This window comes from Parasteatoda tepidariorum, chromosome 2 (genome assembly GCF_043381705.1).
Source record: "Parasteatoda tepidariorum isolate YZ-2023 chromosome 2, CAS_Ptep_4.0, whole genome shotgun sequence".
NCBI classification, from domain to species: Eukaryota; Metazoa; Arthropoda; class Arachnida; order Araneae; family Theridiidae; genus Parasteatoda; species Parasteatoda tepidariorum.
Window position 1 is genome coordinate 43,980,270 of NC_092205.1, and position 23,520 is coordinate 44,003,789.

Genomic DNA, 23,520 nt, shown 5'->3' on the forward strand with positions numbered 1-23,520 from the left:
TGTAAATCTTTCAGCTTGATGCGGTATTTGCACAAGTTCATGCAAAAGGGCGAAGAGCTTCGCGTCATGCAACTTGCTTATGAACAAAATACAGATAAATATTAAAATATTGTGATGCAATTATAATACATTTGTTTACATTTTTCAAATAATAATAATAATAATAACGAAGAAGCGTATATACTTTTGAAATTTCTGGGAAAAAATATTACCACATTTATACTTAGCGTTATTTTAAAGGACTTAACTTTAAAAAAAAAAAAAAAAGAAGAGGAAAAGAAGAAGTGGTAGCCCCATTGTTTAATTTTTTGGATTTATTTTGTAAAAACAAGATAGTTCTGTTTAACATAAAGCATTAATATTATAAGTACTTTTACATGGATCTAAGTCAAAGCACAGTGCTTTGTTTAAAGTTGAAATACTTGGTAACAAATAGATATAAATTTGCATAAAAACTGCGTACTACTTTTTTTTACTGAGGTATTTTTCATATACAGACCGCTTTTTGTGACACGACAAAAATGGGTAAAAACGCTGATTAATTATTTATTCTTTACCTTAAAAACAATTTTCCTATTGAATTCAAGATATCACGGTAGAAACTTATTCTAGCTTTTCGTTTCTTTTATTAATTTATTCATTTATTTGTCTGGAATAAAAACAAAAATTATCCCTCTTTTATTTATAAAAGATTACAAAAAGATTATAAAAGATTATAAACAAAAAGATTGAAAAGATAAAAAGATACAAAAAGATAAAAAAAGACAAAAAGATACAAAAAGATTATAAAAGATATAAAAATATAAATCAGGTTTTAGATCTCACAGTGCTGTAAAAAGTTGCAAAATTTTTAATCGAGATAAATTACAAATTTATTATGATTAGCCTTTCCTTTCAAATGAAAAACCTCAAAACTATAGATTTTAAACTCAGAAGACAAGAGAACATCTGTATAAAAGTTCAGGAAAAAATTAAACTGACATAAAATTTTTGTAAAAATGAAGTATTTTTTTAAATTTTATTTTATAACTAAGCAACCATTAAGAAATGTCTCCACATTCTTGTATTTTTTTCATCTGACTTAGAAAAACAGGAAATTGTTAAACAACAAGCTTGCTTTGTGCAAGCCTTTTTGAACAAATCTAAATTTCCATAAATTTCCACATATGATCGGCTATCTCGTTAAATTGTATCAAATTTTTACACTGACTATTCTTATTGGAGAAACAAATCAGATAACATGATTCTTAATAAATAATGAAGATCCAAATATATTTATCTGTCATCAATTTGAAATTAATAAAAATTATTGTTTACTTTTTTATTTATTTGAGCAGATTTAAAGCTTAACTTCAAAAATGATATTTTTATTCTATTGCTCTATTATAATACAGTTATATTTTCCTTTAAGTATTTTTTATAACTCTTTTTTTTCCAGTTAACTTAGGACATTAAAATAAATTAGTATTTAAAATTATAAAACAATATTGGGGTTAGTTTTCCGCACTGTTGTTAAATAACATTTACGGTGATAGAACATAAATTTTTTTAATAGCAATCAAAAAATGAATAAAAATATATTTAACAGCTAGACGTATCAAGTTACTAAAGGCATGAAAATAGCATTAAAATAAACCTTAACTAAATTCCCCGAAATCGTTATAGTTACAAAACTTTAAGTTTTAAATTTTCCTTTCCTTTTTCTTCCTTTTTTCTGTAAACTTTTTTGAGAAAATTGATTTGCTTTACACTAATAGATTTGGAAAGCAAATTTTTAAATGGAAGTGGAACTCATTAAGTGGAAAGCGATCTGTATGAAGTAATGCTCTTTAGAAGGACAAGGCCCACCTCGGACTGTTGTTGCGTTGATGAGAAAGTAGTTAACTATTTTAACCGTTTTAACATGTGACCTACTACAGATACTAATTTTGAGTTGGTTTCGAAAATGAATAGTCGTCATAGCAACGGAAAATATTGAAGGACTCGCTTTGAGATCAAATATTTGAAGAAATTTTAATGGAAGAAAGAGACTGAGAAGGGGGGGGGTGAACAAATTCGAATTCAGATAAATCGTTAAGAAAATAAGATGGCATATTTCTTTTTAGTGTTAAAAATGTTTTTTTTTTCATTTATTGTAGATTCGAACATTATTTCTTTTGATTAAAGTGTAAATTGTGCTTTTCGTATAAGTTCATTTCTAATATGCTGATGAAAATTCTTTGTTGCAAATATTTCTATTCAAATGATTACATGAATATAATAGTTATATTTTCGAAGGCACGCTAAATTTGTCCTTTACATTGTCAACCGAAGTTGAGCTGTTTTTTATTGTTTTTTAGGTGTCGTCAATCAACAGGGTGCTCCGTAACCTAGCTGCTCAAAAAGAGCAACAACAACAACACCATCAACATCAGCTGACGGTGCCGGGCGCCGAGCTGGTTTACGATAAGTTAAGAATGCTTAACGGCGGCCAGCCCTGGCCCTGGTATCATACCGGGGCTTCTCACCTGACCGCGGCGGGCGTTCCTCACGGAACATCACCCGCGGGACTGTCAGCGGCTGCTGCCGCTGCTGCAGCAGCCACTGGCGGTCTTGTTCCTCCCGTTGTATCATCGGCTGGTCTGGGTGTATGCAACGGACAACACAACGGTAGTGATTCTAGTGCCAAAAAAAGTAAGAATTCATTTAGTATTTATATTAGACAGCATGTGCATTAAACTTGCTAATTCCATTTTGTTAATTATAATAAAAGTAAAGCTTAATATTTTTTAATGATATATTTTCTCATGAAGGTTTTTGGATGAGGGGGATACTTAATTGCTCATATATCTATTCTGTCAAAGAAAACAAAAAAAAAATTATTCTTTAAAGAAAAGTTTACTTATTTCGTAGCAAAGTATTACGCATTTACGTTTACACATGATATGATATAAAATGTAATTAAATATTTCACGTTATTACTTATAATATAAGAAGTGTTTTCATTATATATTTCATTAATAGGAAATTTATAGTAATATTTCCTTAGCCGATTTAAAAAAAAGTATTGATACTCACACAAAATATTGTTTTACCGTTTTGTTTCGGTNAAAAAAAAAAAAAAAAAAAAAAAAAAAAAAAAAAAAAAAAAAAATTATATATATATGTGTGTGTGTTCAATATGCTTAAAACCAAATTGATTGAAGCGAAACTTCCATTGACATTGATTTATTTTATGTTTGAAACAATGTATTTATCGATATAAGATTATTTAGCACTGTGGGCTGCGACCTAGTCATGCTTTTAAACTTTAGGGTCGAAAAATATTTGATTCGTACTTATTTTCTAAAATCTCTATTTTCAAGTCATAACTTTTCCTGTATCTATGACGCCTCTATAAATATTACGTAGGATTGTGTAAAAATTTCTCATCGGTTGAAAAAGTTAAATAAAAAGTTGATCTCCAGTATTGTGCTTACAAAATGTGCAGAGCTGAATGATTTTATTTAAATGATTACTTTGAATGTTAATTCAAAAATGTGTGACAAAATTGTTAAAACAAATGAACAAATTCAACTATTTTAAAAACGATAAGTTGTTAATTTTTTTGCCTAAGAGAATATAAATTGTGTAAACGTTGTAACAAATGTAACGTTAAACGCATGTAATTGTAAAAGGTTTAACAGATTTTTTTTTAAATATTTTAGTTAAAGCTAAAAAAATATCTAACAATTATTATTGTTTACGCTTGTCTATGATTCATGTATATTTATATATTTTCTTTTGTTAAATTAAGACAATGTTCAGGAATTCCATTGGAGGTTAAGTCTAAAAAGCTAGTGTGACCTTGACCTTGATTTCAAATTCAATGTTACATACAAATGAACAAGAGCAAGCAGTGCCTCTTTATCTTTAAAAAAGCTTTTTTAATAATTTATTAAGGGAAATTAATTATTCTGATATCAAATACCTTTACTATTCGCAGTCTTTTTTCTTCTTAAATTAATATTCCAGAAATATCGGAAGTATTTCTTAGTTGGAACTTATTGATTTAGGTGCTATGCCAGCAATTTCCAACAATTGTAAAATCGAGAATAAATTGTTAACTGTAAATTTGAAAATTTAAATATTAATACCTATGCTCGCTCAAACGTTATGAAATTTGAAGTATTGCTTTTCACGTACTAATAGCAGAATAGAAGAAAGTTACGAATTTATTTACTAGATGGCGCTAGTTGAACACTGAGTTTATTCAAGGGGAAAATAGCGTTCTTCTTTATTTACTAATTTATTATTATTATTATTTTTTTATTTTGTAAAACCAAAAGAAACTTGAAGCAAAATATTAAATTTAAACTCAATGTGATAATTTCGTTGGCACTTGTTTATGATGTTTATAATTAAATATTAAGATATTAAACATGAAAATAATCAAAATGAGTAATCGAGTATTATTGTTATTAGATTTTATTTCGCCAATTGAACTTTTTATAAATGGTTATATTTCTTTTTATGTAAGGGGTGCGATTAAGAATTGACAATACAGTATTATTTTACAATTGAAAATTATAGAGCAATTAAAATTTTTAATCAGCTTTTTTTATTGTAGAATTTTTCCTTCCTTCTTACTCTTATTATTGTTTTAAAGTTCATATTTAAGGATTTTTCATTAGTTAAAATCCGAAATTCTATTTGATTGAAAAATTTAAAAAGAGGAAATGATGTTTTAAGATTTGTTTAGACAATGATTTTAAAATAAGGAGATTATTTTAAATTAAAATGTCCGATTAATTTAAAAATTCTACAAAGTATACTGTATGGTATAATTTATTAAGGAAATCGATAGTATTAAATTTTATACGATTTTTGTTTTATTTTAATGAGTTTATCTGACACTTCATTTTATATATTTTGAAATTTCATTTAAATTTATATGTTTAATAAATTTCGTTACATAATTACATGCTTTTTATAATTTATTTTTTATACTATTCAATTAAAAAAATGAATTCTGAAATAAATACACACTTTTACCGTATCTTTTTTTTAAATTTGTTATTGTTGAAATTCAAACTAATGGACTTTTATTCGCAAAATTTTTTTTTCGTATTTGATAAGAATTTCGTAAAATTTAACCATCAATTCTAAAAATAGCTTAAAAGTTAAATTTTTTACAATTAATTGAAGGCAAATTTTAAGGACAAATTTATAACAGGAAATTTTTGTCATGCTACATAAATTTAATTTATTACTAGATTAATTTTGATTAGAGCTGAATTAAACATTAGATTAATTTAAGATTCTGAACATTAATTTTTAAATTCACTTAAAAGAAATTACTTGCTTTAAAAAATTTCAAAACGATTTTCCAAATAAAAAGATTAATTTTTAAATAACGAATTCATTCAATTTAAAAGTTTAGATTAGTTTAAAAAGTCCAAAACCGCTATAAATAGAATTTAGTAGAAGTTTAGCTTGGAGGATANTATATATTTATTTACTTTTTTGAAATTATGAATTTTTATTTTAGGATTTTGGAAGTCATATTAAATTTAAATATTTAACAAAATTTGTTCTTGAATTAATTATTTTTTACAGTTTATTTATACTGGTTAAGTAATTTAATTTAATTCCTCCAGATACTTATACACTTTTATACGTTTTCATTATTTTTTATCAAAATGTGGTAACGATACCGTTTAAAAATTGTAAATTTTATAGCAAAACAAACTGGTTTTAACTTTAAACAATTAATTTAATTTTTTTTCTTCATTTTCTTTTTTAAAAAAGAAAATTACCATACACTTTTAAAATGTAAAATATTTCATGCGTTTTCAAATTCTAGAAAAATCCATTTTTAAAAACGAGTTTTATTTCAACGGATAAAGAAATAATATTCGTAAAATTGAATAACAAGCTTAAAATATTATCACGTCCAACACAATACCTTTTTCCTCACATAAAGCTTAAAAAATTTTTCCTCGAAACTTTCACCCGTGGTTCATCGACTGATAAAATTAAATCAAATTTCCACGGATTTAAGACCAGAATTTGTATACACCCCCTATCTGAATTCAAATCACCTTCGTGGAGCCAAGGGTGAAGGGAGATTGGGGCTGCACAAGAAATAGATGGGGTGTTTTTTTATACTTAAAAAAAAAAAGATAGAGAGGGGGGAAAAATCGAGGGAATAAGAAACTGTTGTTCGGAGTGAGCCCGCTATCATTTCGGTTGGAGAGGTAATGAAATTCGTTATCTCCACGCAGACTATTAAATTTTTGGGGATTTTGGAAAATGCTATTTGGCGGGAATTTCCCTGCGGAGATTTAAAATCGAGTCCAATAGCAAATCCCGTTTATAGGAAACGGAAATCTCCAGAATAAATGCGACTTACATGGGAGTTTCGGGCTGCGCTATGTATCTTTTCTTTTGTTCTTTTGAAACATTTTTTATTACCTGTCCTTCTTTTTTTATCGTAATACTCATAAATTTTTAAGTATTTATGTCAGAGTTTTTCTGTATCGTCGTAATTTTTTCCTTCCGGTTATGATGTTACAGTCTGTTGTGAGCTTATTTTTCCGGTATTGTAAGTTTATATCAAAAACTGGTTAAATAGACATGCATAATTTAATTTGAAATAGTATGGAGTGAATGTTAAAAAAAAAAAAAAGACTTGTAGAGCACAAGGATTCATTTCAAAAATTGGATTTTTTTGCTAGGCTTCATAAGTATCAACAATTAATTGAAAAACAAAAAATTGTCTACGTAAATAAGGATTTAGTAAGAAAACAATTTTAGGTTTATTAATAAAAAAATAAATTAAAAGATAGTTAAGCAAAATAAAAGTAAAATCAATCAGTTACAATATTTTTTTTTGAATGTGTAATTGCACTAATATTAGTAATTGCACTCAATCCCAATTAGATTCAATTGAACTCAATCTCAACTGAAAACAATTAAAAAAAGGGTAGACTGAAAACTATACTGTAAAAAACATCGGTGTTTCATTGGCAACATTTTTGATGTTGAGGTAAACTAACATTTTTTACAGTTCATGTAGTCATATCTCTTATATACTTTTTCATTGTTATAGTTTTATTTACACATTTTTTGTTTGTTTGTATACTGACCACACATATTTTTATGAGCACATTTTTAATATGAAAAAAAGGGCATTTTTAGTAATATGTTCGAACTAATTCTTTCAAAAAATTATAATTTTGTCACTTTTAAATAATTTTTTTGCCTGATAGCTATTGTTCTTTACTTAATGTAATTGTATGACTCAACAACAAAAATGGTGGTAACTTTGCACCAAACTTTTTCGCAATGTAGGCTCATTGTAATATTACAAATGGTTTTGAAACATTTTTTAATTAGTAAATATTTTGTTTAAAATATCTATATAACCGTAAGAAATACCGCAGAATTTTTTTTCTTTTTTTCATTTCGAAAAATTGAGTCTGGTCTGCATCGTATAACGCTTATTTTATACTTTTATTTTAAGGAAAAAGTATTTTTAAATCATTTTTAAAACTGATGTTTATTAAAATAACGTAAAATAAAGCGAAAAGCTATTAATTCATGAAAAATATTAAAATATTATAGACTAACTAAATTTTAGAGGACCAATTCAGTTTTGTGTATAGCGCAGATATGTTCCAAAATAATATCGTTTGATCGTGATAAAGGTAACAGGTAGAAGTATCGTGATAGAAGTAACACTTAGTACAATTAATTAGGAAGCACATTCTGCTTTAGCGCATGCGCAATGAGAGAAGTCGGACTGTAAATGGTGAATATAATCAGGTTGATAATAATTGTTTCAGTATGAAATTCATATCAAAAGAGGAAATGATATTTATATGCTATAGATGAATACTATATAGTACAATTACTGAAACAGTTATTTACCACGAATAAGCCAATTGAAAGAAGATCAGATTCTGTGTTAACATGTACGAAATGAGTGAAAAAATTGGATAAACATAATCAGGTTGATATAAGAGAAAATAATATAAAATGTATGTTAACCAAATAAATAAAAAATAATGACAACATACAAAACATCGACTTTAAACAACTTTTAGCAGAAAAGTAAGTTTGTAATATTCACTATCGAGAATGAAAAAGTATGGTCAAAAGTAATAGAATATAGTAAAATTTGCCGTGTTTCTGACTCTATGGGAATACTAAAAAGCATGGTAATTACCCTGAAACGCTTTTGTAATGATTTNAAATAAATTAAAAGATGGTTAAACAAAATAAAAGTAAAACCAATCAGTTACAATATTTTTTTTTGAATATGTAATTGCACTCAATATTAGTAATTGTACTCAATCCCAATTAGATTCAATTGACCTCAATCTCAATTGCAAACAATTAGAAAAGGAGGGGAAACTAAAAACTACACCGTAAAAAACATTGGTGTTTCGTTGGCAACATTTTTGATGTTGTAATAAATTAACATTTTTTACAGTTCATGTAGTCATATATTTTATACACTTTCTCACTGTTATAGTTTCATTTACATATTTTTTGTTTGCTTGTATACTGACTACACATATTTTTATGAGCATTAGAATCAATTTAATGACTTTATAGACAAAACATTTTTTTATATAAAAAAGGGCATTTTTAGTAATATGTTCGCACTAATTCTTTCAAAAAATTATTATTTTGTCACTTTTAAATAATTTTTTTGCGTGATAGCTATTGTTCTCTACTTAAAAATGTAATTTGTACGACTCAACAACAAAAATAATCGCAACTTTGCATCAAATTTTTTACAATGTAGGCTCATTGATTGTCATATTACAAATGGTTTTAAAACCTTTTTTTAATTAGAAAATATTTAGTTTTAAATATCCATTGCACCGGTAACAAATATCGCAGAAAAATAAGTTTTTTTTCTCCTTTCGATAGAATGAGTCTGATTCTGCTTCGTTTGAGAGGTTAAAGTATAACACTTATTTTATGCTTTTATTTTAAGAGAAAAGTAATTTTAAATCATTTTTATTTCGGGTGATTATTAAAATTACGTTAAACGAAGGGACGTGCTATTAGTTGAAGAAAAATATTAAAATATTATAAATTAACTAGATTTTAGCGGATCAATTCAATTTTGTGTGTAACGCAGATGTGTTGCAAAATAATATCATTTGGTCAGTCAGAACGTGATAGAAGTAACAAGTACTTAGTACAATTAATTAGGAAGCACATTCTGCTTTAGCGCATGCGCAGTGAGAGAGAAGTCGGTCTGCAAATGATGAATATAATCAGGTTGATAACAATTGTTTCAGTATGAAATTCATATCGAATGAGGAAAGGATATTTATATACTATAGATTAATACTATATAGTACAGATACTGAAACAGTTATTTAACACGAATTAGCCAATTGAAACAAGATCAGATTCTGTGTTAACATATAAGAAATGAGTGAAAAAATTGGATAAACATAATCAGGTTGATATAAGATAAAATAATATAAAATATATGTTAACCACATTTTAATACACATATTTGTTTAATAGAAACTGGCAAGGTGAAAATTAAATTTTGCGTAACATAAAATTTGCGTAAATATCTATTTAAGAGAAGACATAAAATGCGGACGCTTTTCATCATAACATAAAATTAAACTAACTAGTGATAAAATAAGAAAAAAATAAATAAAAAATAATGACAACATACAAAACATCGACTTTAAGCTACTTTTAGCAGAAAAGTAAGTTTGTAATATTCACTATCGAGAATGAAAAAGTATGGTCAAAAGTAATAGAATATAGTAAAATTTGCCGTGTTTCTGACTCTATGGGAATACTAAAAAGCATGGTAATTACCCTGAAACGCTTTTGTAATGATTTGGTAAAAATAACACTAAAATATGGTTTTGTAATATGCGATAAAATTTTGTAAATGTGAAAAAATTTTGTGGTATCTTAGGAATGAGGATCAGGATCCAACTGGGGTGAATTTAGGCCCTCAGTTTTAGAAATTGCATTAAAAAAAATGTATATATCTAACTGATATTTAAGTTTGTCTAAATAAGAGAAAAAATTAATGGTAAATACCACTAAAATAAGGAAACTTCATACCTTAGAACATGGCCTAAAAACAATTTATTACCATGGTAGTAAATACGATAAAATTAGGTAAATTTATCATGATACCTTAAAACATAGCACAAAAATCTTTTATTTTGTTGAATTTACTTTTCAGTTTTGCATTTTTCACTGAATGAGAACTGTAATTTTGAAAATCAGAATTTCCGGTAAACCATTGTGATATGAACGGAAAAATACCCAAATGAATAGTTTAAATACCGTATATTTTAATTTTATTAAATAGAATTAGTCATTTTCTACCAGAAATGTCATAACCATACAGTGCTTTAAAATAATAATAATAAACATAGGATTATATTGAATGTGTATACATATCTGTATTTTAAAAATTAAATGAAAAAGGAAGTCAGTATAGTTTTCAGAAAAATATTATTTTATTAGGAATATATATATACAAGCATTTTTTGAAAGATTCGCATGAATATCTTTATTGTATCTCGAAAAATTCATTCGGTTGCTATGGCTTTATTCAAAAGAAAAACTGTCACTGTTGAATGGAGAGGATTACAAGAAACAGCAGGAGAATTCCCAAGAGAACTTGACCAGTAGTGACCAGTAGGACTCAAAGACGTCTCTAATCCTAAGTACAAACCCACTCAAAGTAAATAAATAAAAACCGAGAAAATAAACCAGTGTCACAAGCATTTATTTCACAATTCTTTGAATGTTTTTTAGTACTCGAGCGAGCTTTTACAAAATTAATTTTTCCCTTATCGTTTTCATTTCTAAATGACTGCATATTAATTTATCTCACATTTGATCGCATAATACTAGATACCATGACTCCACTTAAAAGGAGACTCAGTTTATCGTATGAAAGTTGCAGAATTTACCCAGTAACAAATCAAATTGATTTTTTAGAGAGTGTAATTAACGTACTCTGTAAAATTTTTATTAGGGTATATCAAGACCAAAAATGTTGCAACTACTTAATACCAAAGTAATGTAGTGAAAGGCCGTAAATAACTTACGAAACACTAAATCAAGACTATTCTTTTCCACTACTTGGTGTAAATAGAGCACCGCCAACTTCTGTATTCAATAACCTTAAAATTTATAATTACTGTAAGATACGATACACAAAAAAGTATATTAAATTATCTTTGCAATATAATATAAAGCTGGAGTTATTAATTTTGGATGCATATATATCCTAATTCTTAGAATAAAATTAGTTTGCAAATCAAACATATGCAGAGCGCAAGGAGGATATTAATATGAATTCGAACGAGGTTTGACAAAATCGTAGTGGATAGAAGTTAAATATTATAAAATTATTTAAAACAGTTGAAAGATTGATGTAAATACGCTTATAAGAAAATAATTTTCTTTATTAAGCAGCAACAAACATACATTATTTTGATAAAAATTTACTTCTATTTCCGCAGAATGTTCTGCATAGTGCTAATCAAAAACAAACTTCCAAGTTATCTTGCTCAAATAGTGAGCAATAACCATAGTTGTCTGATAAATTACCAAAATAAGCGAAAATAATTCATAACATTTCATTTGGTGTAGGCTTTTTTATTTATTGGATTACAGTATTATTTACAGTATTATTTACCTACACACTTTAAAGTACGTATGAACGCTTGATTCAGTATTTACTTGAATGAACATACAAATTGTGTAGTTTTTAAACAGCAAATTCGGTATTTTTTTTACAGTTTAGTATACATAATAGTTCATTACAATTTAGATTGAGAATAAAGTTATTCTGAATTTTCAAACTGTGAAATTCTCATTTATTTAATTCTCCGTTAATATTTTATGATACTTACTGCGTTCTTTTAAGCTCCTTTTAGAGAACAGTATATAAATATAAGATATTGTACTCCTTTTTAACAAGAAGTTTTTTTTTCCAAAAAAAGAAAAAAAAATTTAACCTAATTTCTTAAATACCACACTTTTTCTTATTTTACTTTGCCCGATATTCTGGTATACTTTTTGTACTAATTATAATTAAGAAGTGAATGCAAAAACAACCAATGTCATTACTTAATTAAAAAAAAACTTTATTCGCTTCAAAAATATACAGATTGAAAATGACAGTCGACATGTTTCAAGCACTCAAAAATGGGCACACATTTTCAGGACTTGCCAGATGAGAATGAGAAGGAACAAAAGAGACTTGAAATATAAAACGAAAAGTTGGCGTAGAAAAATGTAAAATAAAAGTGAGAAACAGTACCAGAAAAACCTCAGTAGCTGAGAAAGAAAAAAAATCTATTATTTTTAACTTGATATAAGTTATTTATTTAAGCAATTCCATTGTTTGAAGAAATATAGATAGTGCAATCAAAAATTGCTCAAGTTTTTATAAACAAGAAAAAGTCCGACGCAATTTTTTTTAAAAATGAAAGGAATGTTTCTTTCCAAAATTATTGTAATGTTATGCAAACATGTAAACTATTCTGTGCAATATGTTACTAAAAATTTAAGTTACTTTGTAAACCTGAAATTCTTTTGAGTTACTTTATAAATATTTTGAATTAAGCTACAGATATGTAACAATAGCTGTGTTTTTAAAAAATCCTCTATATATGTTTTTGATAATTGGCATTAAGCCCCACATTTATAAATAATATTTCCTGACCACTAATATAGTAATGCAACAATACGAAGATTTCGGGAGCTTATATTTAAAAGATTATCCTCTCTTATCAACATTATTCGTAAAATGGAGTTTCATACGAAATCGAAAGTAATTAAGAAAGTTATTTAATTTCGATGCACTTCATTGCCAGTTCTTAAGTTCTATTGTTTCGAGGAAAGGAATTTCTCCAAGAAACTGAAATCTTTTTGAGAGTCCAAGACGAAACTTCCATCAATGGTTCGGAAATCAAAAGAAGGATTAACATCGGATTGTAGAAAGGCCCACACAAACAAACGTCGCCAGGAGAAAGCTCAAAAGAAAGCCACCACCTTAGCAAGATCTCATTGCACAAAAGCACTCAGAAAAACTGAAAGGTACCCCTCTTTTTCCAGTACTTCCGAAAAAGCGGGAAATTCTTTCTTCTACATTGCATCTTTTTTTTAGAGAAAGAGAAGACTAGGCAATCGTTTGGCATCTAAGACGGTGTTAATCGGGTTCGTATTTTTAATGCCTTGGCCACAATGAAGCCTTAAAAGCTGGCCGCCTTGCTTGGCTGGCCATCAATACTAGCTCTGCCTTGTCGATTGTCGGCCCTAGCAGCTGAAGCAAATAGAGGTTGTAATTACCACTAAGAGAGGGGAGCGCGAATGGAATTGCGAATTACATGCTACGTAGCACACCCTCCGAAAAATCATTTGGGATAAACCTAAGGCAGAGCATAGTAGTTACTGAATATGCAATATGTGTAGTTTTTTTGAGATCTTTATGGAAAAAAAGGCATCAAGATTAAGTGCATTATGCATTTTTTTCTGTCTCGTTCGTATTGTAGAATGTACGTTCTTTGGTGTGTGAAATAGACAATTTTAAATGACCAAAACACTATTATGCTTATTCTAAGTCCAAATAAAAAGAGATCTTTTTCGATTTTTTTTCTCCATTTTTTTCGATATGGTAATTTTTATTGTTGAGTATTATGAGTTTTGGATTTTGTTGTGGTTTGATATGATTGTTCAAGTTACACCTGTTGGCTCTTGTGGAAGGTTAAAATGAAAATAAAGTAATGTTAGTTCTTGTATAGAAATTTTGAAAGAATTGATTGAGTTTACAGACAAACATTTCAAGTATTTAAAAGATTGTTCATTTTCTTTTACTAAAAAAGATAACAGTCATTTTCCTGACTTTAGATAGTTTCCTGCTTTAGATTTTAAAATAGCGTGTAAAAAAATTGTTAAAGTAAGTTTGTTGTACAACGAAGTATCTTAAATAAACTTTGAATAATTTTAGAAACTTATTGCGCAATTCCTATTTAAGCCATTTTTAGTGGTAATTGTTAAACGTATGAAAATTACTGTATAAATATGACTCTTTTCTTAATGGCATACAAACTTCCAGGGAAAAAGATTATTTTGCTAAATGCGTTTTATATATTTAATTTATTGCGCGCACACGATAAGTAAAAATATTTATTCGTTACTCTGAATTAAAATTATGTTCAATTTAATTTAAAACGAAAGATGTGTTCTGAAGATATTCTGATGTAAAATAAATCAGTAACTGAAGAAAGGAAAAATGTCAGAATGTTTTTTTTTTATCAGCATTTTTAAGGAAAAAATTTTTTGTGACTGGTAGGAATTTTTTCTTTTTGATGATTTTCAAGCTAAAGATGCACTATTAAATTTAAATATGACTTTTATTTTTCTGATATAATTATTTCTTCGAATATGATACCTTTCAGCTGTGACACAGACAAAATTTTTTCCTTTCGGAATTTACTAAATTTTTATAACGTTTTTAAATGTTAAACAGGATGATGGTTCTTACAACAAATACTTTTGCAAATACAAATTATTTGTTAAGAATTACATCGAGCTATTTTTTTTATGTAAATTTAAAGAAGCAACTTAATTTTTTCGAAGTAATAGCTGTAAAGGAAACGTGGGAAAGGGAATCTGAAAAAGTTTTATTTATACCACCGTTTTACAACACGATTACAAGCTACTTTTCTATGTAAGGTGATTTAATAGAATCAAAAATCAGTAATATAATAATGCAGGTATCGGCAGCTGCTCTTTTAATGTCGCCACATTATGTAAGGAGAGCAACAAAAAATAATGAAATAAAAAAAAACTGTGCCAATTTATGAAATGCACTTTACCTACTATGAATTCATACAGAGGCATAAAGGACCGCCAAAATAGCATATCCAATGGCTTTATTATTGCAAAAAGAGAAAGCAAAATAAAGAGCAGGGATTGAAGATGAGAAAAAAATGAAGCATAAATGTGAATTTGGAGTTGGTGGTAAACAGGATTACATGACGCCAAAGCTCGCACGAGGATTTTTCGGAAGATTTGGGGCAAAAACTTGTAAACAACATGACCCAAGGGACAGGAGCTTACAATAGGCTAACACTGAAGGCGTGATGTTAAGTCGGTTGCCATTGAAGTGGAAGGCTTATATGGGTGGAAAAATTTCGAAATCTTTTGTAATCCAACGAGTCCATTTTTCTTGAAAAAATTCTCTTGAAATTTAAAAAAGTACTTTTTCCCCCTGGTTTTCTTCTGTTCTTTTTTCTTAAAAATCACTTTTTACTTATTTTAAGCGAAGTTTATTTTTTATGCTAGATTTTACTTTATGTAAAGTTAAATTTTTTAAATATTCTTTTACTGCATATTAGAAAATTCAATTAAGAAGTTATATTGTATTAGGGAAAATAGGATCAATGAAGAAATGTTTTTATGAAAAAAATTGAAATTAATATTTTTTGTTGAAATTTTGCTTCAATCTAAAGACATATTAAATATATTAATGTTTTCTTTATGTCTAATAAATATAAGAGGGATGGCATATTTAAATTTAACAAAGATTTTACTTACATACATTTTTTAGCAAGTGTTTTAATTTCCAATTAAAAACTACTAGACGCTACTTGAAAAGCAAATTTCTATTAATATTTTAAATACAAATGTCTATTTGTAATGTTCTGAAATAAGAGTAAAAATATTAATGAAGAAAGACTCAAATCTAAAAAGTATAATGTTCTAATTTAATTTAGCATATCATTTGAGGAAGTCGTCTGCACATTTTTTATTGGATTAACAGTTCTTACACCTTCATTCTGCCATTAAAAAGCAAGAGCATTGTCAATCAGTAAGCAATGCTAGTTTTATTGTTTCTGAAATCGGTGATAATGTACGGTAATTGGTGTAAATTTGACACTTGTGTTTTTGTATTGCATACTTGGATTTCGGTCTATACTCATAAAATGAAATTGCTGGATTGCACATTACATGTTGGATGTTACCAGTTCTCAAACATTCATTCTGCCATTAAAAATTAAGAACAAGGCCAATCAGTAAGCAGAGCAAGTTTTATTTTTTCTGAATTCGGTGATAATGTACGGTAATTGGTGTAAATTTGACACTTGTGTTTTTGTATTGCATACTTGGATTTCGGCCTATACTCATAAAATGAAATAGCTGGATGGCACATTACATGTTGGATGTTACCAGTTCTCAAACATTCATTCTGCCATTAAAAATTAAGAACATGGCCAATCAGTAAGCAAAGCAAGTTTTATTGTTTCTGAATTCGGCGATAATGTACGGTAATTGGTGTAAATTTGACACTTGTGTTTTTGTATTGCATACTTGGATTTCGGCCTATACTCATAAAATGAAATTGCTGGATTGCACATTAAATGTTAGATGCTGCCAGTTCTCACACCTTCATTCCACCATTAAAAAGCAAGAACATTGCCAATCAGTAAACAATGCAAGTTTTATTGCTCCTGAAATCAGTGATACTGTTACGTTAATTGGTGTCAATTTGACACTTGTGTTTTTGTAATGCATACTTGTATTTCGACGATATTCATAGAATTAAATTGCTGAATAGCACATTACATGTTAGATGACGTACCTGGAAAAAACAATTTTGTTTATAATTTTGCATGCATTAAAAGAATGTAAACCTTTTTTTTCTCCGTAAAAGTGTAAAAACTGTTCAGATCTCTTCAGCCATAATTGAGGCATTCATTTTGACTTATTTATCAAAACACTTATTAGACAAAGACTAAAAGATGCAATACAGCTTCCATTTTAATGATTTCAGCACAAATTGAAAAGCTTCTGTTATCCTACTCCAACTCATTTGTCGAGGAAGATGACAAAGGCAAGGGGAAAAATCATTCAAATCTCTTTTGGTCTCGTGGTAAAGTTTACTCTTCCTTTTTGTTTTAGTCCCTGAGCAATGATGGCAATGATAAATGATATTCTTCGCAAAGTGTTCGACTTCAGAACAGTTATTGTTTTGTTAAAAAGGGAATGGGAATTTTGAAAGGCGTCCGAGTGATTGTCGTCGATTGTTTGTTGGCATCATTCAAAAGTAAGAAAGTTTCTAAAACTCGCCAAGGCTGTGATTTGTCATTCCAGAGAGCTGTTTGAAATGGTGGCTGACAGTGACTGGTGTTTGGTGTTGTTGATTGGACGTTATAATTTTGAATGAAATTTCAGAAACGAAATGCTGATGCTATTTTGTACAATGTTGCTGTATGAATAGGTCATTTTTTTTAAATAAGTTTATTGTGTTCTTGATAATCAATTATAAATTATATATTTGCGCAAATAAAGTTCGTGAACAAAGAACGAAAAAACTTACATGCATTCTAAATTCCTCAATGATGCAATCTTTTGTAATTGCAGCATACTTCTGTCATTTGATTGGAGTAAGCAATTTTTTAAGAACTGAGATTTAATCCTTCTGCAGAAAGTTAAAATAAGTATGACTAAAATTAAACAACGTTTCATTACTAAAATAATGTTAATAATTACAAATAATCTGTTTTCTTTTATTTTATTTCCAGCTTGTTTTACGAATTTACGATAAAATTATTTTTGTTAAGCTATTGCATTTTAATCACTTTGATTTTTTTTTATTCACTGCGAAGTTCTGTTTTCATGTTTATGAAGATAATTTCGTAATAAATGTTTCACTAAATTTTGAATTAGATTTGCAGTCCCAGAGTATAAAAATTTAAATTAGTTGAGTGTTCTATATGTAATATATTATTTTAATATTTTAAGAGCTCAAAAACTAAACTAAAGTAAAAGCAAAATGTAAACTTAACTCCAGAATTAACGTTTTGACATGATCACACATATAGATTAATATGATGAACAAAAAGAAAATGTTAGTTGGAACTCTTCCTATATATATAAATATATTCAAAACGGAATATATAAATATATATTAAAAAAAGAGAAAAAAGAAATAAATAAAAAAAAATCTATGACTAACACTAGAAAACTCAAAATTTTTACCTCTACTCTGATGATGGCTAAATTGTGCAAATCTTAGTTTTTGTGGGTCCGAATGCGTTCAAATACTTTAAAATGTATGGTTTAAATACTTGTAAATGTTTTGAATGCATAAAATTCAAATATTTATAAATGTTCAAATACTTATAAATGTTTAAGTTCTTATACTTGCAGCTAAATGTTATATAAACTAAATGCTAAAGTTCAAGCACTTATAAATCACGTTGGGTGGGATGTTTTAAAGTTTTTAAATGTTATAAATGTTTTAAATGTAAATGTTCAAATACTTATAAATGTTTTAAATGTAAAAGAATGGTTTTCTTACTTTAAAATGCGCACTTGAATTAATACTTCTTATTTAAAGCAACCTTTCAAATATAAAAAGGTTCAAGTGCACAAAAAAAGCACTTAGCTTTTTTAATCACAATTACATCAAATTTTTCAACATAGTATTTAAACATCTAGTCATTAATTAACAAGTTTATGTTATTTCGGATTGTACATACTATTTGATCCTTGTTAGATTCTTTTTAACAATCTCGCTTTTCAACTTCGCTACCAAGTAGTTGCCCGAAGAGAAGAAGTATAGTCTAAGCCATCAGAATATGGTAAAATTTACCATTTTCTGGCTCTAAGATGGAAACACCAAAAGTTAGATAATTTTAACCAAAGTGCTCTGTTAATGATTTTGGTGAAATTAATAAAAAATATGTTTTTATAATAAGTTATAAAATGTGTTAATTTTATCATTATTCCTTAGAGTATAGTATAAAAAGCATTTATACTGTTAAATACATTTTTCCGATTTGCGTTTTTTGCTAAATGTGTAGTAATAAGAACTATAGTACTAAAAACCAGAAAATCCGGGAAACCACTACCCGGATTTTCTGGTTTTTAGTACTAAAAATTAATTGTGAATGGTTTAAATACTGCGCATTATGGTTTTATTAACTAAAACTCTTATTATCTTTTTCACCTGAAATGTTACTATACAGCACCAGCAATGCCAACTTGTTACTCTTTTTAAGACATTTTCATTTTCTTCTATTGATAGCTAAATTTCTCTTTTAATGTATTATTCTTTGTTTTGTAAAACAGATTTAAAGTTATTTTTTACTCCACTACACGTAAATGATTCAAAAGTTCACATGAAACGATACATTGAGTAATGTACTTTTAAAATATTGTAAAAATTCTGAAAACGTAAGTTTTTAATTTTCTATCACTCTATAAAATATTTTCTAAAAATAGCGTAGTACGTTGTTAGCAGGCCTGCAGTACGAGTTGTAGTCTTTTTTTCTCCGTATGGAAATTGTATTTTTTCGTCTTATAAATGGTTGCCTTGCTAGATTGTTATAACAATTATTAAAGGCATAAATAAAATAAGAATTTTGCTGTCGTTGTTGTTTCTAATGCTGCAATACCAGCAAGCCTGTTTGGTCAAACCAAGCGAATTTAAGGCGGAGGATTCACTTCTTGTTTTTCAGTGGCTCCATCTATGGCCAAAAATATGATTTCAGCCACACATACGTCACAGCCCGTTTATAGGGTGGGCCCATTCATATATCCATTCATACATCCACAGATCGTAATTCAGACCTCAACCAGAGAACAATAAATGCCCAAAGCGGTATGTTTTGTTACGGGAATCTGGAAGAATTTGTGACCCGGCAGATTTAACATGCACCTCCCACCATTTACTGCACGGGGAGTCTTTGGCAGGCGGGAAACTAACTCACGACCTCTTGGACATGGGCTCAACGCTCTAATTAACGGCACAGAGGATAGAACGCTCGCTTCCCAATGAGGTGAACCGGAGTCGAATCCCGGCAATTGCTGGGTGATTCGAATTCCGTAACCGGCTCGCACAGATTACAGTGCTGTGCTGACGTAAAATACCCTCAGTTGTAGACGGATCATGGGTTAGTCATAGGACCATAGAGTCCCTTTCCCGTCAGGCTAATCATAACGTGGTTTTCCTCTCCATGTAGCGTGAATGCGGGTTAGCTCTATTGAAATGTCCTCCACAAAGGTAAATTTCTTCCAATACTTGATCCAGGAGCTCCCTTGTCTTTTGGATTGAGTTCAAAATTACAAGGCTACGGAGTTGAACATTTGTAGTTGAAAACCCAAAACTTTGGTCGGCTGCTCAACCACTGATATAAAATAAAGTAAAATTGAGAAATGCTTTCGGGGTTTCAGTCAAATGTAAAACAAATTCCAGCTAATTTACTTAAAAAAACTACTGTGAAGGAAAGTTTTTTGTCAAAGAAAGACTACCATTGTCTTACAAAGTTATGGTGAAATTTCTCTTTTTTTTATCTATTTATTTATTTCTTATTTAGCAGTATTTGGAAATAATAATTTAGAGACGATTCCTTGCGCTTGATAGAATAAAATGTAGAATTTAATAACAGTAAAGCTCGCCGACTCGTTTTTAAACAATATTTATTTCTTTATTAATTAAACAATATCGTGAATTCTGCTTGGAAAAAATAAATTGGAATAAAATAAGGAACCATATAAAAATATTCATATTCAAATAAAATAATTCCATATATTCAAATAAAATAATAAAATAATTCCATATATTCAAATAAAATAATTTTGATTTAAACACGTTTGGTAATGTTTTCTCCAAGTAATCGTTTAAATCTTAATTAATCAACATATTCTTTATTTTTATTCCAGGTGTAAATGAAGCGACCTCTGACGGAAATTCAGAAAACAATTCTTCAGCAGACGAAGATTCCCAAATGCGAATGCGTCTGAAACGTAAGCTGCAACGAAATCGAACCTCGTTTGCCAATGAGCAGATCGAGGCCCTTGAAAAAGGTATGCCCTCAGAAAAACCACATTGTAGTAAAACCTTCAAAAGCTCGAGGTATCCCTTCCAACAAAAACAATTTAACTGTTCAATATTTCAAAAAATAAACATTTGGCTTATGGCTGAATTCACAATTGAAATATACTGCAAATCATTTTATTTAATAATATATTTATTTTTTGAAAGTTATTATGTAGGGTTAATTATTTCACTTAAATTTGGGCTCCGACAATCGGGCTTATGAAAGTTTTGCTACAGCACTGCTAATACGCTTGGATAGCACATTTTGCCAATTTTTTTCTTAAAATTTTAAAATTTGATTTTTTTTAACGAACATATTTTGTGACCTCGAAGGTTAATGCTTTTTTCTTTTGATTAGTTATATAATGGAAAAATATATATCTGAAAGAATTAGCAAAATAAAAATTAATGTAATTTAAAATTAAATCATTATATTAATTAAAAGACACTTAAATGCCGAATTCTATTATTTTTCTTTTGCGCTTGATTTCTTAAAAGGACATAGCTGAAGGTCGTTTTCAAGGGCTTGTGGTTCTGCATTTTTTTTGGTGTTTGTTTGGTGTCCAAGCATATTTTGTGTGTCTTTTAGTGGAAATATTTATGCATGGAAATGTTTCGTTTTTTCTGAATAAGTACTTTAATTAATGTTTCACTGTCATTTATGTTAATGTAATTAAAATGTACTAAATTTACTTTTACTGAAAAGTAAATAATCAATATTTTTTGACAAATTTAATGTAAGTATCTTTTGTGATAATATTACCTGTAATATATTGTTTAGTTAAGAAGAATTTCTAATTATATCCAGTAATTTACATAAAACTGATGTACTTACATACTGTAAAAAATAGATGCTCAAATTGAATGAAACTTTCTTCATTTTCGACAAAGCAATTTCCGGGTATATGCTCTGAGCAAAAATTTCGTTAAAGTGACGATAACTATAGTAACTTCTTCGAGGAATCAAATTTCGTAATTTAATTTTTTTTTGTCCGAAAAGAACGAAAAAACAAAGAAACTCATAGCGCCTAATGCATCTAATTTTTCTTTTAATCATTTTATCGTTGGCACGGTATAGATGAATCAACGTCACCCAAACAGCAGAAGAAGAACAAATAGAACAGCGAGATAAATTACGAACAAGCCCGAATCGAGATTCGAACCTGGGATCGTCCTGGTATGCGGCCAAATCCTTGACCACCATACACACCGGTCGGTCCTTTTCGGCACTTAATTTTTCATCGTCTAGCCTTCATCCTAGTTTCGTAATTCTAGTTAACAATTTCCCCTATTGCACTGCGATTAGATTCCTAATTGAGGAAGCATTTTCGTCATAATTTGAGAGTTTCAGCTTTGTCACAAATCGCATGATTTTGTGACGAAACGATTCTCAAAATTAACGAAATATAGCTCAGGGATTGCTGAATCATCAAAAGTGAGAGTTTTATTTCTGAGAGTTTAATAACAATTATATCGAAATTTTACAATTAGTTAAAAATAAATGTAGTTTTTATTAAAATTAATTTTGTATGAAACACATATTGTACTGGATGACAATAAATATTTTGACATATATATTGCAAAATCTTAATGCGTATTAAAATATCAGTACCAAATTTTGAAATAAATGTAGCAAAAGACCTTTCAAAGTTTCATTTTTTTTTCTGTTATCAACTTGTAAATCCTTAAACTTGCACAAGAGAAAAAAAAAAAAAAAAANAAAAAAAAAAAAAAAAAAAAAAAAAAAAAAAAAAAAAAAAACACATTAATATAGGTATAATTGGATAACATCAAAATAACTGTAATTGGAAGTAAAAACTTGAGGGCGTTTCTAATAATCGTTGTTTAATTTCTCCCTGTTAATTTTTTGAAAGCGTTTTTGTTTTATCCTCATTTAAATATTCATTTGAAACCCCCAATGTGAATACTTGATACTTTTAATTTTTATAAGGATTCTAAAAATCTATATTACAGGTGGTCTTTACTGAACATACTGTCCATAAAAATATTTAATCATACAAATATTAGAATTATGTACGTTTTTACGTTTTTAAATAATATTTAAAACAGTTTTTTTTTAATCAAATTTTTGGCAAAATGTATGATTACTGTTTTGTTAGGAATTAAAAAAATTATTTGTAAATTTAATTTTAAATTTTACATAAAACTCTTTAATAAATTAATACTAAAATATTTGAAAGTTTCTGAAAAGCAATTTTTTAAAGTTAGTATTTTCGTTTGATCCAAAAACATAGGGTTCATTCGTTTTAAGAAAATGAATAGTGGGGGGGGGGCACTTATCAAAAAACGTAGTTTTATGGTTTTTATTTATTTTTTTCTATTTAAGTTGACTTTTGCTTAGGTCTTTTAGAAAATAGATTGAAGTTTTAATTGGCTTTGTTTACACAGTCTATGAAGCAGTTTTAAAATGTATATGCATCAAGCATGGAGCTCCAGCATATAGTTAGCTGGAAAGTGATCAAAGTTTTGATTTTCAATAAAACGAAAAATTATAAAAAAGGAGAGGTACATTGTGTTTTGTGGGGGTCAGGAAACGACGTGGATTTGCATTGTGATTCAGTACAAAGCCACAATTAAAATTAAGTTTAGTTCGATGGAAAATCGTTAATACTTCGATTGGGGGGGGG

At 28.2% G+C, this 23,520-nt stretch overlaps 1 protein-coding gene across 4 annotated transcripts in view; it reads left to right on the forward strand.

Annotated features, from left to right (window-relative positions):
* The window catches only part of LOC107441893 (paired box protein Pax-6), an 85,699-nt gene that overhangs the window by 49,921 nt on the left and 12,258 nt on the right, over window positions 1-23,520 (forward strand). For 2 of the 4 annotated variants that reach the window (XM_043042665.2, XM_043042666.2), the window contains exons 4-5: window positions 2,340-2,673; window positions 20,716-20,859. In XM_043042665.2, the coding sequence (XP_042898599.1) occupies window positions 2,340-2,673; window positions 20,716-20,859 (478 nt within the window). The remainder of the gene's footprint in view (window positions 1-2,339; window positions 2,674-20,715; window positions 20,860-23,520) is intronic. The other 2 variants (XM_043042667.2, XM_071177514.1) reach the window with 1 other exon arrangement.